The sequence below is a fragment of the Stegostoma tigrinum genome, chromosome 8 (assembly GCF_030684315.1).
Source record: "Stegostoma tigrinum isolate sSteTig4 chromosome 8, sSteTig4.hap1, whole genome shotgun sequence".
Lineage (NCBI taxonomy): Eukaryota > Metazoa > Chordata > Chondrichthyes > Orectolobiformes > Stegostomatidae > Stegostoma > Stegostoma tigrinum.
In genome coordinates, this window is record NC_081361.1 from 14,608,385 (window position 1) to 14,626,277 (window position 17,893).

General features: G+C 41.6%; 1 protein-coding gene across 1 annotated transcript in view; it reads right to left on the reverse strand.

Annotated features, from left to right (window-relative positions):
- The window catches only part of astn1 (astrotactin 1), a 1,971,124-nt gene that overhangs the window by 683,067 nt on the left and 1,270,164 nt on the right, over positions 1 to 17,893 (reverse strand). The window contains exon 13 of the mRNA XM_048538653.2: positions 5,560 to 5,751. Coding sequence (XP_048394610.1) covers positions 5,560 to 5,751 — 192 coding nt within the window. The remainder of the gene's footprint in view (positions 1 to 5,559; positions 5,752 to 17,893) is intronic.

The following is a 17,893-nucleotide window of genomic DNA, read 5'->3' on the forward strand; positions in this document are numbered from 1 at the left end:
GTGGTTGAGAGAATCTTGAAATGTCAGCAGCTGTGTGGAACCTACAAGCAAAATAGAACTGAAGTTAAAGATATAATAAAGCTTTACTTCAAATTGGTTGAGGGAACAAAATCTAAAGAATGAACTGATGGAAGACATTTGGCATATTCCTTAACTAAAGCAGAGACTGCAGCAACACCGCAAAGTGCTACACATGTGAAGTAATAAGTAAACTGACCGTATCAGAGGTTTCAAATTTCCAGATCAACCAGACTCTGGAGAATTTAGATTGTTTCTCGTGAATTCTCAATCCTGCAATGAGGTGCACAACCTGTAAAAGCTAATTTGGCAGGACAGAAGCTTTGGTATAATATGCTTATTTATTTGCTTAGCAGCCTGATTTGACAACTTAAGCATCTACTGCAAATTTAAACCTTAAAATTTTATCTTTATTGAAGTATATTGACCTTAATAAGTGGCAGATTACAACATTGTCGAACAGGGTGTTCAGTCTGTGTTCTTGTTCAAATGATAGTACCTTCTCAACATATGTGACGAACTGGTACTTCAGCGGTACAAAGTTTCAATTGATGTAACAATCATGAGAAAGTTTCAGAATATTAGATCAAAATGTTTCTGTAACAAAAGTAATAATTATAGAGAAAAATTTAATAGCTGGGCTGTGGGCAATAACTCATCGTATTTCCTCTGTGGCTTGAACAGATGCTGACCTTAATTTGGAATTGGGAGAGTATGACTTTTGTTACACGTTTAAGGCCTTTTCATTTGTGTTTTCAGTCCCACCTATTTGTTGAGTTACAAATATTTACTTTGTTCATTTGTGTTCTATGGCCACCATCACCAGATCCCAAACCCCTCCACTCACCACCACCCCCCACACCAGGACTCAGCCTCAGCAGCATCGTAACATCCACAACTCAGTTTGATGCGAATCAGTTCCATTTCATGGGGGTCATAAGTAAGGCCTGCCTGTTTGCTTCGGTTGACACTGCTGCACTGTCGGATGCTTGAGGAACACAGCTCCTCACCACAATGCTGTGTTTATCCTGGCCATCATCAACCCACAGAGTCTCAGTGCATCCTTCAGTTCTCTGGAGTAGCTGTCAAACGACGTCTCCGTCTGTCTGGAGGGTGCCAGTACAAAGCCCAGACATGCCCTCCATGGAAACCAGATGCAGAGGGGCTACCCTGTGGTCTTTGTTGGCCCTCCAGGTAGGACATATTTTATTGTAAACATCAAAAGAACTGCGGATGCTATAAATCGGGAACAAAAACAGAAGTAGCTGGAAAAGCTCAGCAGGTCTGGCAGCATCCATGAAGAGAAATCAGAGTTAACGTTTTGGGTCTGATGCCTTCCTCAGAGGTATTGTACTGTAGCTGAACAGCATAGCCCCTCTGCATCTCATTCAAAACTGCATTTCCCAGAGGGCGAGTGACTGTTGGCTTCCTCGTATTTTCAGCGCAGCAGACCACAAAGGATGTTTGTGCCTCATAGCCATTAGTGAGATTTGTTTGTCATGAATGCTTAAGTTCAAACTCTCAGTCTAGTCGATCGCTGTAACCTTCACATTCCTTTCTTCCTTGTCCTCCCTGTTAAACCCATTCACATTGTTCTTCCCCACATTCATGCTCAATGCATTTATTTAACTGATCATCTTGCCACTTTACTCACTACCCTTCAGGCATACAGCTTAGTCATGCAAGGCATTATTTTACACTGCTTTCCCACCCACCCCACAAACAGTAGCTGTTGTGGTGGCAACAATCAAATGACTGTCCCCACAGCCCCCCATCCCTTTCTGCAGTTTCCCTTTTTTGTTCCATGCTCTATTGTCTCCCACGTTTTTAATGTTGACTTGTCCCCACCTGATAATTATTTTCCCCTTTATATCTCAGCATGCCACTTACAATCTCCACAACTGACATTCCACAATCCCCACTTCTGATCCAAGATGACGACGCTGGCAAGGCAGACAGCGTTCGGGCTCCTGAGCCGTCCATTCCGGGCAGCTACTTCCTCCCTTCTTTCCTTACTCTTTTTAATCTCTCTTTTTCCTATCGGCAGCGGCACAGACGGTGACATTGGAGAGGAGAGCAGCCGGATGGGGTCTTTGGCGACACAAGGGCCTGACCTGGCAGCAGAGCCAAGGCCTGATGGCTGTGTTGAGCCCAGAATGGAGACTCTGGGAGTTGTTGAGGCGGTGGTCAAAGGGCATCCGGGATTCCTGCATGGTTTTGGGAGGGAGGGGGCAGGGGAAGAGTGTGGGTCCAGCAACGGGACCTGGAACTTGCAGCCCATCGAAGAGGAGGTGATGTCTGAAAAGCGGTGAATCTGACATTGGTGGGTCCGATGGGGCAGATGTTGTTGGTCAGCTGCCCCAGGACTTGCAGTGGAACGAAGATGGACTTTCTTTCAGCTTTATCTTTTTATTCTTAAAATGTTCCAATGGTGCCTGATGGTGGTGATAGTTGAAGCTTTACATTTGTATTTTACTGCATTGCTCATTGTAGAGTACAAGTGACAATAAATAAATGATCCTCAATTGATCTCCCCAGCATCCCAACTACAGCAGTGACTACCATCCCTCCCCAACGCGGCACAACAAATTCCGGTGGCACACCCCAAACTCCGGGACTGACTGAGGCCCAAATGTCTGGCTGACTTGGACAGACTCCCTGACTGAGTGACTGAGACTCCTGACTGTCCCAAGTGCAGCTCCCTGATTGTCTGCCTGCCAATCCCTGGAATGGTGAAAGTGGGTTTGCAGGAATGATCAGGGCTCACTCTTTAGACTGCAGAGGCACTGAGTCCACATTACGGACACCCCAGTCAGTCAAGTGACCCGTTCGAAACCCCTGGATCGATTTCGGATGCTGCTCTTGACTGACGGTGCTGTTAGCCTCTGACACAAGACAAGTCTCCCTTGAACTGACTAAGGGCGATTCTCCTTTGGCTTTCAGACGTAGTAATTTCGTTGATGCACCGACAGTGTGTTTGCTGCATAAGCTGCTGGCATATCATGTAGGCACGATACTGATGTCGCGCAGTCAATATTGCAATATGTCCACCCCCTGACTGATCATTAATGACAACCACAACATACTGCCTGGCTTTACGTCAGCACTAAACTGCAAGGCAAGACAGTAAAAATAATAGCACTTAAGTTCCAAAGTACAACAAGGCAAAGCAAGGCAAGGTAGGGATTCCATGAACATCCAAGTAATTGCAAAGTGAGAGAGATCTAAGAGCAAGCGAAGAGTCCTGAGTTGCACCTTGTTCCAAGCAGTGAGTTGGGCTCTGACCCTGTGCAAAAATCTTGGCATCAGTATTACCGTGAGAAGTGTTGATAGGATCCACAGTGCAGCATTGAAATGGATAACTGCATGGGTCAGAGGTGTGCCATGATGATGTGGTGAGGTTGGTGCCTGGGTGATGGCGATCTCTGTTGGCACAGTAGTGTAGAATGTTGCTTGTCCATAGAGTGTAACTGTGACAGTGGGGACTGCAGTCCCAGATGGAGGGCCAGGGGAACAAGTGGTGAGGCTGGAGATGCCAGGAAACCACCATCTGCCATTCAGCAGTAACAACATATTTCACATCAAAGGTGGTGAGATTAGGCAATGAGGAGATGTAAATGTGTGCAGATCAACCTCTCACTGCTCATGATCAAAATTCTCATCTCACTGTGAGAGCACTGAATGCAGACTCAGGCCTTTCATGACCTTGAGATTGTCATTCTTCTGATCTAGCTCATGGGCTGGAAACATTCAGCTCCTTGCATCAGAATAAAATGCATGATCAACGTTGAGGAACTCATTGAATAATACAAAGTTCTGCTCATCAAACTAATGGTTTTGTCCAATTACAATTAGGATATGGACCAAGCCAAATGGGACTCACTGACGTGTGTCCTATCATCATTTATCCCAGACAAGTATCATCTTTCAACATCTGCACCTGGGAAAATCTCAAGAGAGTTGTGGCATAGATAATGCAACAGAACTTCTAAATATGGACACATTGTGTGTTAAAAACAACAAACATATTTGGATGATAAGCTTGCTCGCGGTATATCAAATATACATTTGGTACCAGAATTGTTATAAACAGAGGGAAATCATTTTTTGCCATACATTGTAGCTATTTAAATCACTGGGAATCATTAAAACACCAGCTACAGAGAGTCGAATCCACCACCAAAGCCAGGTCTGTTAACAATGATGGAACTGCATGCATAGAATGATTCTGAGACCTCACTTCAATGTTATTTACTACATGAATGATTTTTCTGTTCATAGGATCATTTACACAACAGTAATGAGAAATTATTGCTGTTCAGTTCCCTGTTTCCACAAAAATGATTTGCTCATTGAGGAAGGAGAAAGGAGAGAATAGTTCTGGATTTTGGAAGGCTGATGAGCAATAGTTTCAATATCACCCTGCAAGTCCCCTCAATGGTGTTACAATCACCGAATCTCCCACTATCAACACCCCAGGAGTTACCACTGACAATAAATAAATGTGCAAATACAGTAGGTAAAAAGAGAAGGTCAGAAGCAAGGAAGCACATGTTTGTTGTTAATTTACCGATTGACATGCAAGCAATGCACCTCTTGACTTGCCAAAGCATGTCCACCACTTACAAGGCACAAGTCAGGAGTGTGATGGAATAGTCCTCACTTGCCTGGATGAGTGTAGCTCCAATAACACTCAAAAGGCTTGACATCATGCGGGATGAACCAGCCCACTTGATCAGTCATGCCACCACTGACGCTCAGTAGCTGCAGCGTACACCATGTGCAAGATGCAATGCCCATGTCCAACCAAAATAAAAGCTTATGATAACCTGCTGCTCACATGTGGATTCCACTTCAAATTGTCCACGAACAAATATGTAATCATTGACATTTCAAAAATCATTTTAGCATGCAAAATCAACAATGAACATTTCAATTAGTAGTGACCACCGCCTCCCGATTTAACAGCAAATATGCTATGAGTATAGTTTCATGTTTGTATAATCAGCAAACCTTTGAGTTTAACAATTCTGAAAAAAAATCACAAGGTATGAAAGGAAATACCTTATGATTAGTTCAATATTGCAATGGCACCATCAAATGGCATGTGAGACATCCATATTTTGATTTGTACATTTCTTCAGTAGTGCGCTTACAAACATTTGTCCTTGGTGAAGGTCAACTTATCATACACTGAAGTTATTTAACATTGCCTGTTCATAAGGATAACTTTATTGTTTTTCACCTTTAGCCAGTACATTTTTTTCTTTTCTATTTCTTTCAGGGTTCAGAAACAAAAGCCGAAGTAAATATGAAGATATCTGCTTTAAAACTAGTGGACGTAGTTAGCAGACATTGTCATGGCATTGCACTCAGTTATCAGTCTCTGAACATACTCAACACCAGCAATCAGACAAAAAATAAACTTCCCAAATACATGAATGCCAAGTGTCATAATATTTTTCAAACCCTTTATTTTAAGCCATGTGTTTGACTCATTAGCAGAAGATAGATCAGAACATGGAAAGAATTAAATCTTACCGGAATGTGCCCATGAACACTTGGCCAAGTGCAGGTTCCTTAGTCTGGTTATTGTAACCGTAGAAGAGATCTCTGAAGCGCGTTTGGTTCAGAGGAAGGCTGGCATCAGCACAGTCAAGGCCATTGGTGCAGGATTCAGAAACCAGCTGGCACATCCTTCCATCCGAAGCTAGCTTGTAGTCCTCAATACAACTGCATTAAAAAAATTCAATTGAGAAAGTTAAATGAAAAGAGCAAGCCCATAGCATCACCAAGGTTAACACATTCAGATCAGGTAAATCTAGAATGGCTAGGTCGCATTAAACAGATTTAAATGCATTTGAATTATAGAAGGAATGGAAAACTGAAAAGGAGTTCAAAGGTTTTGAGGCAATAGAAGAAAAATATGATTTGCAGTGCGAAATGTTGCATTGCTTTTATTTCAATTTGCACAGTTAATACAAAACTCTCCATGTTCCACAAAATGGGATTCAGATTGACTGAGATTATGTTTCATACTTATGTCATCTATTATTGGTGGGTTCTCAGTGAAAGTGGTCTCCAGTAAATAAACTCATCCAGATGCAAACCTTATACAAAACTTTTACTTCTGGATAATAATATTCATAAAGTGCTAATTATCCAACTTTTAGCAGAACAGTAATTATATAATAAAGGAATTTTTTTTAAGAAAGAGAGGACTTGATCACATTTGGTGAATTTATATGCCATCATATTAATTGCAAGTAAGTTTCAAATACAGTATGCTGCATTATGGATAATACTTTGGCTGGCCAGAGTGACAGTATTATTTTGACTATAGACCTTTAGCCATTCATCAGATAGTAAAGGTCATGAGACGAGTTACAGCTCAAAAGATATTTCTTGTTGCTCACTTGGTCGATGTCCACTTAATGACTTTCATTTCTACAATCCTCTAAAAGATAACTGCAACTTAACTATGATTTTGCGGAGGTTTAAAAGTCATTAAACTATTTTAATTCGTAAACCTTTTCATGTTCTCACCATTTTTATGATGCAGGGGTTCGTCTGTTAAAATTAACATACAAAAGAAATCAGAAGACTTTGTTTATAGTTTAGTAAGCTAACTGGGCCATCGACACATCATACACACATTTTCCTTACCATCAGAATAAATCTAACAATGTGAAAGCAATTTGCACTAAATTGTATAAATGTAGCCATATATGACTTGCATTTATTTGATTGCTATGATTTTTATTCAGGCTTTCGATCAGGTTTATCCAGATGTACAGGGTATGTTAACTTTCTGTTGCTAGATTAATCATTCAAACATGTCAGTAACAGACTAAAAGCTAAATACTAACAGTGATATCCTAGCCAAATGCTGCGTAGCCTGTATTTTCTCATTCAGTAAATTCATTATTGTCAGACCAGTGCCATACGTTACATGGATGCACAATGATGGTGATCAATATCCAAGAGAAGCAAATGAACTTAAAATTTGAATACTCCCATTTTTGGGCATTGTACTGATACCTTGTGAATGGTGCTCAAATGTGATACTGATGAACCCTGAATTTTGAACCGTGGATTTCAACAGGACATCAAGGATGCTATGATAGACAAACGTAATGCAGGATCCTTTCAAATTCCAGGGAAGCAATTGGTCTGGGTGTCAGTGAAAAGGAATAGATCACCCTCAGAGTCTGGGATGATATCACTTGGTAAGGGATTAGATAGGGAGGTCCTAGATCTTGGGAGGTTGAAAAGGCTAATCTGGGAGGTAAACTGAAGCAGCACACAGGCTGACATATAACATGCTATCTCAGACTGTTCCAGGGCAATTATAGTTGGATAGTGTGATGGAATACTGCCCACTTGCCCGGATGAGTACAGCTCCAACAATATTCAAGAAGTTTGACATCATCCAAGATGAACCAGCCTATTTGATTGGCATCACTCACCCCATTACTAATATTCAGTAGCAGCAGTGTGTGCGAACTACATGATGCACTGCAGAAATGCACAGAGGCTCCTTTGAGAGCACCTTCCAAACCTGCAACCACTTCGTCCAGAAGGACAAGGCCAGTAGATACAAGTATCTCCCCAAGGCACTCACCATCCTGACACGGAACTATATCACCATTCCTTCAGTGTTGCTGAGTAATATCCAGGAATTCTTTCCCTAATGTAGGTCTACACTCAGCGCAAAGGACTGCAGTGGTTCAAGAAGGCAGCTCACCACCACCTTTTCAAGGGCAACTAGGGAGGGCAACAAATGCTGGCCCAGATAGCAACATCTATTTCCCATGTGAGAATGGAATAAAAGTCATGTTACCCAAGCTACTGTTGGCATAACATAATCTGCCAGCTACTAAACAAAAACCAATAAGTTTTCAAGATGTATATAAAACTTGTGACATAAGAGAACAGCCTTTTCTGTTAAGACATATTCATAGTTCATTCTTCACCACAATCTATGAGTGGATTCGGTGGCACATTCCATGTGAGGTATCAATGCCTCATCATCGCTGTAATCATAAGGCCAAGGAGTCGAGCAGGGACCTGAGAGAGGCCTTTGAGCTTTACTTGTGTCTGTATTTATTCAACAAAACATCACATTGATCCCCATATTTGTCATCTGGCTGGTATAGGTTATTGTACAATCAGCTTTATTAAATGGACCAATTAGATCATTACAATGCACTTTTTCACATTATATCCTGCCTTATAAACACATTCTTTTGGAAAAGTAATATACTGGATGTCTTTGTTTCAGACTATGGAACACTCATACTATTAAATATGACTTTCAGCACCAGTGAAAACCCTAGAGTATGATGTGAGGCTGACGTGAGGCAACATTATAGTCTAATTCTGCAAAATGCAAGGACAATATATATCAAACACAAGTGTGCATCTCTTGTGACTTGACAGACACAAGATAATTTCGTGACCTCTTCTTGAGATTCAAATGCTTTGTTACCTTTAAATTTCTCAACATCAACATTTTGGGGATCATCATTGACCAAAAACTTAACTGGATAATTGCATAAATGCTATGGCTATAAGAGCAGAACAGATGATGGATATTTTGAATAAAATGATATACCTGTTTATTTCCAAAAGACTTTTGATTATCTACAACACATTCCTTATTGTACAGCAATTGCTGACACCTTGTAAGGGATAACCAGGCCATCAACATACAGTAACTGAGCTAATCAAATTTTATTTACATCAAATTATTCCCTGGGACTTTTCTGTTTATGTTTGTTATTAGATTTGGAATCAACAGCACAGAAAAATTCAATTTAATGGAACTAACCTATGATAGCATTTATGCTCAACATGATACCCCCCAGCTTAATTAACTAACTTAATATCCTTGGATTCATTTCTCTCTCATGTACTTCTGAACTTGCCCCATAAATGCAGCTATGCTGTTTTCCTAACACGTAACTATCATTTTTTTTTCTCTTTCCCACTTTCTGCCTCACAACAATGAAAATATTGCATGCATTCTAATGGCCATCCAAAAAATATATGGGACAAGCTGTTTCTTTTATGGTTCAAAATATCTCTAGTGTTTGCATTTGAAAAAAAAAGAGCTCAAATTAAGACAAAGAAGATACTCTCAGTGGTGAAATTGGTCACAGTCATTTCTGGCTCTTCGGTTCAACCTGTCCATGCCAACCATAATCCCAAACCAAACTTGTCCCACAAGCCTGCTCCTGTTCCATATCCCTCCAAATATTTCTTATTTATGTACTTATCTAAATGTCTTTTAAATGTTGTAAATGTACCTGTATCCACCACTTCCTCTGGAAGCTCATTCCACACACGAACTACTATGTAAAAAATACTTGGACCATCATATCTTTTTAAAATCTTTCTTCTCTCACCATAAAAGTATGCCCCCCATCTTGAAATCCACCATGCTAGGGAAAAGACACCTGCTAGTCACCTTATCTATGCCTCTCACGTTTTTGTAAACCTCTATAACATCACCCCTCAACCTCCTATGCTCCAACGAACAAAATCCCAGCCTATCCAGTCATTGGAACAAATTTGAGAACAGAAGTTGGCAACAAATTTTAACCATTTTTGAGTTTCTTTTCAATGACGGCAACTGAGCTTGCAACCTTTTCTCTTTTGCTTTCACTCACCATGTATCTGGCAGTTGTTATTTGAAAAATGTACACTTGATAACTATAATCAAATACAAAGCAGACAATAATTTCTCATTTTGCCTTGAAAGTTGAAATTGTTTTCAATTTTAAAAGAAATAGGGAAAAATTTTCAAGGCTGTTGATTCCATTAGTTTCTCATTCTATTGCATTGTTATAGATGAGACTGTTTTTGGTATTGGTTAGTTCAGCTGGCTGGACTGCTGACTTGCAATACACAGTGCTGCTAACCATGTGGGTTCGCTTCTTGCCCTGTTTGAAGAAGTCTTCTTCTCATCCTTGTTTGAGATGCAATAACCCTCAGGTTAGATCACCACCAGTCGTCCCCCTCTGTAACAACTGTGCAAACCTATGGTCCAGTTAGACTATGATACCTTTACATGTAATATCCCGCAGATAGCAAAACCTCTGACATCCGACAATTACACCACCTCATTGAAAAATTGTTCTTTTGCAGTAATGAAATCCTCCATCTCTCTCCCTCCCTCCTCGCCACCCCCCAACCCCCGCCCTCTAACTTCATATATTTTCTGAAGTTTGCATCATTGGCAACTACAATGTGGTCAGTCACTTTTTCTTATTTAGTTTGTTGCACACTTGTACTCGGAATTGGTTATAAAAATACGTACACACAATTATAGTACCTCAAATAAAATGTTCAAAATATGCTACCTAGCTTTTTTTCTTCTATAACATAGTCAGTAGATGGTGAAGCAATTCTATTGACTAAATGTCATTGATATATGTTTGGATGGGTTCCACATGTTCAGACTGCACGAGTGCACCACCAGTTAACAAGATCTCAACTGTGGACAAATTATCACTTGGAAGAGACTGAGATTTACAACTGAAAAAATGTACGTAAGCTATAAAAGATCACAGAAACAATTCTGCTGATGAATTATATTATTTTATGTTGAAATGCGCAATTAACACCTGCAGTTTCATTTTTTAAAGTGGAAATTTCAGTCACCAAGAAATATGGCAGCCCTTTACAAGCAGACTTTCCATGATATATGGAGAATGGATAATTGAGTGGTACCTAGCAGTGACAGATAATCATTACAAAGAACTCTTGCCACTGGTCTCGACCTGTAAGTGATAATTGCAAGATGTGGCTACATGAACTGCATGAGGTGTTAAAAAAATGAATAAAACCTGTTCTATACATTCAGTGCTTTTTAAAAAAAAAATCAGATTTCCAGCATGCAGAGCATTTTTCTTTGATATTGGTATTTAATTCACTCCCTTTTCCTCTCCAGGAATGCCCGCTGGAAGAAATTCCACTCTTCTCTTCAGCAGATTTCCCATTTTTTTTCTTCTAAATTGCTCAAATTCATTGCTTTCTGTTCATCTTTTACATACATTGACACATTAATAAAATAAATAAATAAATGAATAAATCGCTTCCACAAGTTTGCTTCCGGAGCAAGTGTCACGGCTCTGCCTTATTCCATGTTGACACCAGTTGCAAATTCGACATTGGATCCACCCATGTTTAAAGATATCTCATGCATATTCAGTGTTGATTGATACATTGTCCTTGCCATGTCCTCAGATCCAATCTCAATGGTATGTGTTTGTCACGTACATTCCCACAACCTCTCCCCCAGCAGCATTAATCCAGGCGGCTAGAGCGTTACTGAGTATGCAATGATGCTTAGTGGATACTCAAAGCCAGGATGTTTGCTCCAGTGGTCAGCAGCACACTGCCCCTCTTGGCTCATCTCTCCATATTGTGGGATCATAGAACGAGAGAGAGGCGCGGGGGAATTGAGTGACAATACAGTGAGTGGCAAAGCTATCAGTGCTGGTGGGGCAAAAGTTGGTGAAGACTCCCAGGTGGGTGAGTAGGCAGCACATAGCCAGTGTTTAGTGTGTAGGGGTGAGGAGTGTTGGTGTCAGTGAAAGTGAGTGGGTGGGGGGGATGCGTGGGCAAAATGTTGAAAATAATGGTGAAAGAGCAGCGCAGCCTTGATGCAATAGCAGAGATAGAGTGAGTGTGAGCAGACAGAACCTGGTGGCACTTACCCTGGCTGAGTGGAGAGGGTCACTGACCATCTTTCCATTGCTGGGCATTCCTCCAGTCAGAACAGCTGGGTAGCAACCTCAGAGACCAGGCTGGCAATACGTTGATGACGTGGCCATCTCAGTCAGTCCTGGGGGATGAGGACACTCCTCCTCTGCATCACCCTACCCACCAGGATCTTCAGGTACCTGCCTGCAGAGCGAGGTGCCAATTTCCCCTTACCTGTCACCAGGTGCAGGTCAAATTATTGTAAATGGTGCAGGGCAGCTTCAGGCTGACTGCACTTGGCTGGGTGCATAACAGCCTTTTAAAGATGGCGCAGTTGCCAGGGATGCCACTGCTTTGTGGAACGCAAGTCAGGTTCACCACAGGAATAGGGTAAATGGTTAGCGAGTCAAGTTCGGAATGATAACATAAAAACACACTCAGCCTCACAGGGAGAAACCCCCTATGAAACTTGACAAAATAGACACTTAGCCAAAAGAATCTAAGTTTCAGCGAATGGTATCTCAAAGCTGTCTTTGTTCTCAGTTTCATTTCCTCCTCCTCCCCATCCAACACCTTGATTAAAAAAAAACTTACACCTTCTTTCGGGTGTGAAGGATCATGAGATGCAACAACTTTTGGAAACACAAAAACCCTTTGGATCCCTCTTCTCCTTCCTGTGTCTCTGAGCCCAGCCCTCCTTCTAATCTCACCATTTGTCATGTGTTCACCATAGTCTCTGACCTTACTCATTCTGATCCTGGATGATCTGTCCTTAGAAAGAACCTTCCTCTTCATCCCTTACACCGCCCACCTCAATGTATTTTAATCTCTGCATTGCCCTGAGCTTTTCATCAGGGATCTTCATGGAGTCTTCCCAACAAACAGTGAATCTTTTCTCCTCCAGTCTCTAAACTAATGTTCTCCCTTGCGTGTGCTTGCTTCAACAGAATATGGATGACTGGGCTCTCAACAAAGTTTCATTACACAATGCGTAGTGTTCAATTATTCTCAATTTAATTATGAGAGTCTATTTGTTATTAATGGTTCATTGTTTAAGTCTAAATATGGACTTAGAGTAATGGTAAACAAACGAGAAAGAGCTGGAAGCCAGACCTGGAAGCACAAAGTACATATTTGCTTCAAAACTGTTACAGACAGAGATATCAGTGTCATTTTGCATAGATTCACAGTATAAAATAACACAAAACCCTTACAATGTCAAGCAGCTTAAGCTTAACCTTAATGCAACAGCCACTGACAGAACTTCAGACAAATACCTTCACTTCAAGAGGCTTGGTTTGTTCTCTAGATTTGTCCTATTCTGCTGGACTGAACAAAACAGTCAGCGCTGTACTGGCATAAAAATCTCTTCTGGAGAATGTTCAAATGTTGACTGTTGACTGCCCATTTGGTGAAAAAGACTGCAGAAAATAGCAACCAATGCAGAATTTGCTGGATTAATCTCGGGTCCGACAGCATCTGTGATAAAGAGTTCTGAGTAAGGGTCCCTGGACCTGAAGTATTAACTCTGACTTCTCTCTGCAGATACTGCCAGACCTACTGCGCTTTACCTGCAATTTCTGTTTTTGCTTCTGATTTCCAGTATCCACAGTTCTTTCATTTTCTGTGCAGAAAATAGCATGTCTGCCTGAAGATGAAGGCAGGAAAAGGTGTTTTATAAAAAGCTGCAATATTTATGAAAATTTGAATTATGCTGATTAGAAAATGACTGAATCCAATCAGCTTTAAAAGGTTCAAATTTAATATTTTCAAATGCGAAAATATGAACAACAAACATAATCTTTTCACGGAGATAACAGGAACTGCAGATGCTGAAGAATCTGAGATAACAAAGTGTCGAGCTGGATGAACACAGCAGGCCAAGCGGCATCTTAGGAGCAGGAAAGCTGACGTTTCGGGCCTGGACCCTTCATGAGAAATGGGGGAGGGGAAGGGGTTTCTGAAATAAATAGGGAGAGGGGGGAGGTGGATTGAAGATGGATAGTTGCAGTGGGAGGCAGATCCTCTGAGGTTTGTCTGGAGGGAGGAGTGTAACCTCTTCAGGGTAGGCATCCTTAGAAGAGGCTTCGCTGTGTGGTTAAATCATATGAGAGATAATAGGAATTTCAGACGCTGGAGAATCCGAGATAATAAGGTATGGAGCTGGATGAACACAGCAGGCCAAGCAGCATCAGAGGAGCAGGAAAGCTGACGTTTCGGGCCAAGACCCTTCATCAGAAATGGGGTTTCCAATCCATCTTCGATCCGCCTCCCCCTCGCTCCCTATTTATTTCAGAACCCCCTTCCCCTCCCCCATTTCTGATGAAGGGTCTAGGCCCGAAACGTCAGCCTTCCTGCTCCTTGGCCTGCTGTGTTCATCCAGCTGTATACCTTGTTATCTCATAATCTTTTCACAATTGCCTCACATTTTGCTGACACATTTATTATTTCATGTTTGTTAAATGTAGGTATGAGATGCCCAATGATATTCTCAGGCTAGATTCTCTGGGGAAAAAAAGACTGAAGTAATTATGAACTACACACACGTACTAACCTAATTTATGGGCTGGACCTTTTGTTTATTTGGAAATCTCACATTTGGTGTTTTGTACCGAATAATTCTTACAGTGTAAAGCTGTCATAAACTTGAAAGTTAAACAAAATGTGAGGATGAACTGCAGAAGACATTTTCATTTAATCAATTCAGCATTTCAATTTGGGATTGTCACATTCACCATTACAGCTTTAATGTAGATAGTCAAAGATACAAATTTTTAAAGCAAGTCAAATCATATTGTTGTAAATTGTCTACCTGTTCACATATATGTAAAGAATTCATGACACTTGACAAGGGCATGGAAATTTCCAATGTCCTATCCAACATTAGCCAAAAGGAGTTGAAGACATAAATGGGACTATTCCATATATTTAATTTAACTAGCTTGCTGTGGTTATTAGCTTTGGGATTTTGTTATCTCATGTTTCATCCCCTGGAGAAGATTTTAAAAAATTACTTTTTCTCAGAAATTGTTTTGTTGGTCACTATTGTTGGCTGTCCATTATTCATAGCATCCCTAAGTGCAGAAAGCTGCCATTCAGCTCAGTGAGGTCTGTACTGGCCCTCTGAAGAACATCCCACCCAGACCCAGTGCCCTACCCTATCCTTGTAACCATGCACTTAGCACGGCTAATCCACCTAGCCTACGTGTCTCTGGACACTATGGGACAACTTGGTATGGTACAGCCACCTCATCTGCACACCTTTGGGCTGTGGGAGGAAACCAGAACACGCGGAGGAAACCCACGCAGACATGGGAAAAATGTGCAATCTCCACACAGGCAGTCGCCTGTGGCTGGAATCAAACACAGGGTTCCTGGTGCTGTGAGTGTTAACCGCTGAGCCACCCATATTGACTTGCAAACTTTTGTATTTATAGATTTTCTTGAGTTCTACAATTCCAGGGATGTTGGTCCTTTGTAAACGTAGAAAGTGGAAATTCCCCTTCTCATGAGACATGGGCAATGGTATGCAAAGTGGGCAAATGCAAGAAGAATAGAACAATCAGAATCTCAATGAGAAGAGAACATTTTCCAAATTTCCTCTGAAGCTTTAAATGGCAACTTCAGAATCTTCTTTTTGAGTGGAGATTACCCGATGTCAACGTAAACTTGCCTTATTTATGCAACATGTCCAAGTTTCTTCTGCTTCCCTGAGAAACCAGACAGAATGCAAGTCGAACTTGGTACCTAGCATTTGCAGCTCACTGATTGATTGTCCTCTAACATCACACACTTATGTCATTATCATTATGGCTGCTCCATGGCTGCCATCCTATTTGACCCCTTGTCCTCGCGAGTCAGAATCAGCAAACCACCAGCCTCACCACTCTGATGCCTTTACTTTGGAAGTCAGGGCACCTCTGACTTGCATGCTTCCACTAGGTCACTTGTGCACAGGGACATGTACACACACACACATATCTCTTTTCAGGCTCTGAGTTTGCTTTTCTTTTAAAGGGCTCACACTGTTCACTTCAGTCGCAATATTTTACTTTTTAAACGCGGAAGGATGGCACAGTGGCTCAGTGGTCAGTGCTGCTGTCTCACCGTACCAGGAATCTGGGTTCGATTCCACTCACGGGTGACTGTCTGCGTGCAGGTTCTCCCCATGTCTGTGCGAGTTTCCTCCGGGTGCTCCAGTTTCCTCCGCAGTCCAAAGATGTGCAGGTTCGGTGAACTGGCGGTGTTAAATCGCCTGTATTGTTCAGGGACATGTATCTTAGGTGGATGTGTCTGGATGGAGTCAGCTTAGAGATCGGGACATTGTGAATTGGAGAGGTTTGGGGATGGTGGGTGTCTGACCTCAGCATGGGGAGAGAATAGGGTCAAAAGTTCATGGCAACACACAAAGCTGTTGGCTCTGGAGGTAAGAAGTGGGGACATAAATACGTAGATAGAAGGAGCTCGCTGGAAACGGGGGAGGCTGAACGGTTATTGGGAACACAAAGACTGCAACATAGAAAAGGTAGCATGGGAGTTGGGGGGAGGTGGCTATCATCATACATCTCAGGCAGAGTCTACAACTCAAAAGAACACAAAATTGGAACCTCGCCAAAACAGACAAAATGTCAACTGTGCCATAACTTCACAAAATGACTGACACCACATTCAAAATGGGTGGAGTGAGTGACCGTGTGTGTGTGTGTGTGTGTGTGTGTGTGTGTGTGTGTGTGTGTCCGCGTGCACGCGCACACAATCTGAGGCTCTGTTAGAACCAATTGCAATCATCATGACTGCAGTGATTCAGCAATGCCACCTGTCTGGTGAAATTTGTACCTCGTTGGCTGGTCCAAGAATGCTCAATGAGAATGCTAGTCTAATGCAGTCATGGCCATTGGATTGTGTGCACTAATTGTTTCCTTGTCACATAAACAGGAATTGCTGGAGAAACCCAGCAGGTCTGGGGCAGCATCTGTGGAGAAACAGAGTCCACAAATGGTGGACACAGTGGCCCTTCTTCAGAGCTCCTTGCCATTTCAGTTAAGCAAATGCAATCAGACAAACATACATGGCATCACCTGCACTTTTCAAATCAAACATACTCTACGCATTGCTTAGAAAGCACCTTTCATCAATGTTCAGAGTTCAGCAATAGAAAAAACTACCACTTCCATTACTAAGATAACAAAGTGTGAAGCTAGATGAACACAGCAGGCCAAGCAGCATCTCAGGAGCACAAAAGCTGACATTTCGGGCTTAGCCCCCACTATTCTGGGTATCTGTGACCATCAACGCTAAATATTGAGGGTATGCTCTGGATATCCTAAGAGTTGCTATGATGCATACATAGTGGAGGCAGGAAGCTGCCTCCTTCCAAAGTCCTCAGGCCATACAGGGAAACAAGGTCTATCCACTCCAAACAAGACGAATGAATCCTTCATGAGACCCTCAGGCAAGAGCAGAATAAAGATTCAGTTTTGTCCATGCTTCCACCAGGGCAATTATGCAACAGACCACAGGTCTTCTTAAAATGAGGCTTCAAATACTGGGACTGCTCCAATGTGGGCTTCTGCATCCATTGACCTGACTTAACAACCATATCTGAGAAGAGCAGCTGGTTGTTCCTGTGTCTGTTAGTGTATTTTCACAAAGTTATTAATTGATGAGACTACGTAATTGTTCATTTGAAAGTTGAATTTTTGGTAAATTCCTTTTGGAAACTAAATAATGTTTACTTTTGTCCCATTTATTTATTTTTCTGAGTGGGGACTGTTACAAAATGGTGCTACATTTCTTGAAATGTTAACCAACCAAAAAGTGCGCTCACAAATTCTCTTCTATCCAAACTTTCCTCACAGCAACAATTCTCCATTCCTTAGAACATCTTCATAACTCTCCTTTGTACATTCCCCAGGGTGATCAGACCGTGGCCACAACTGTAGGTTTTAGTTTTGAGGGGATTTGCCTTACTTAGCATTAAAGTGTATGCTTCAGCTCAGGAACATTTGTTTCCTTAACTACCTTTATCCATCTTGTTATTCATAGGGATTTGAGGACATATCTGTCAAGGCCCTTCTTTTCCTATAGGCAGCTCAATATCCTGGCATTTATTGGACATTCCCTTCCCTTAGCTGCCTCCTGAAATGCACTATTTCACATTTCT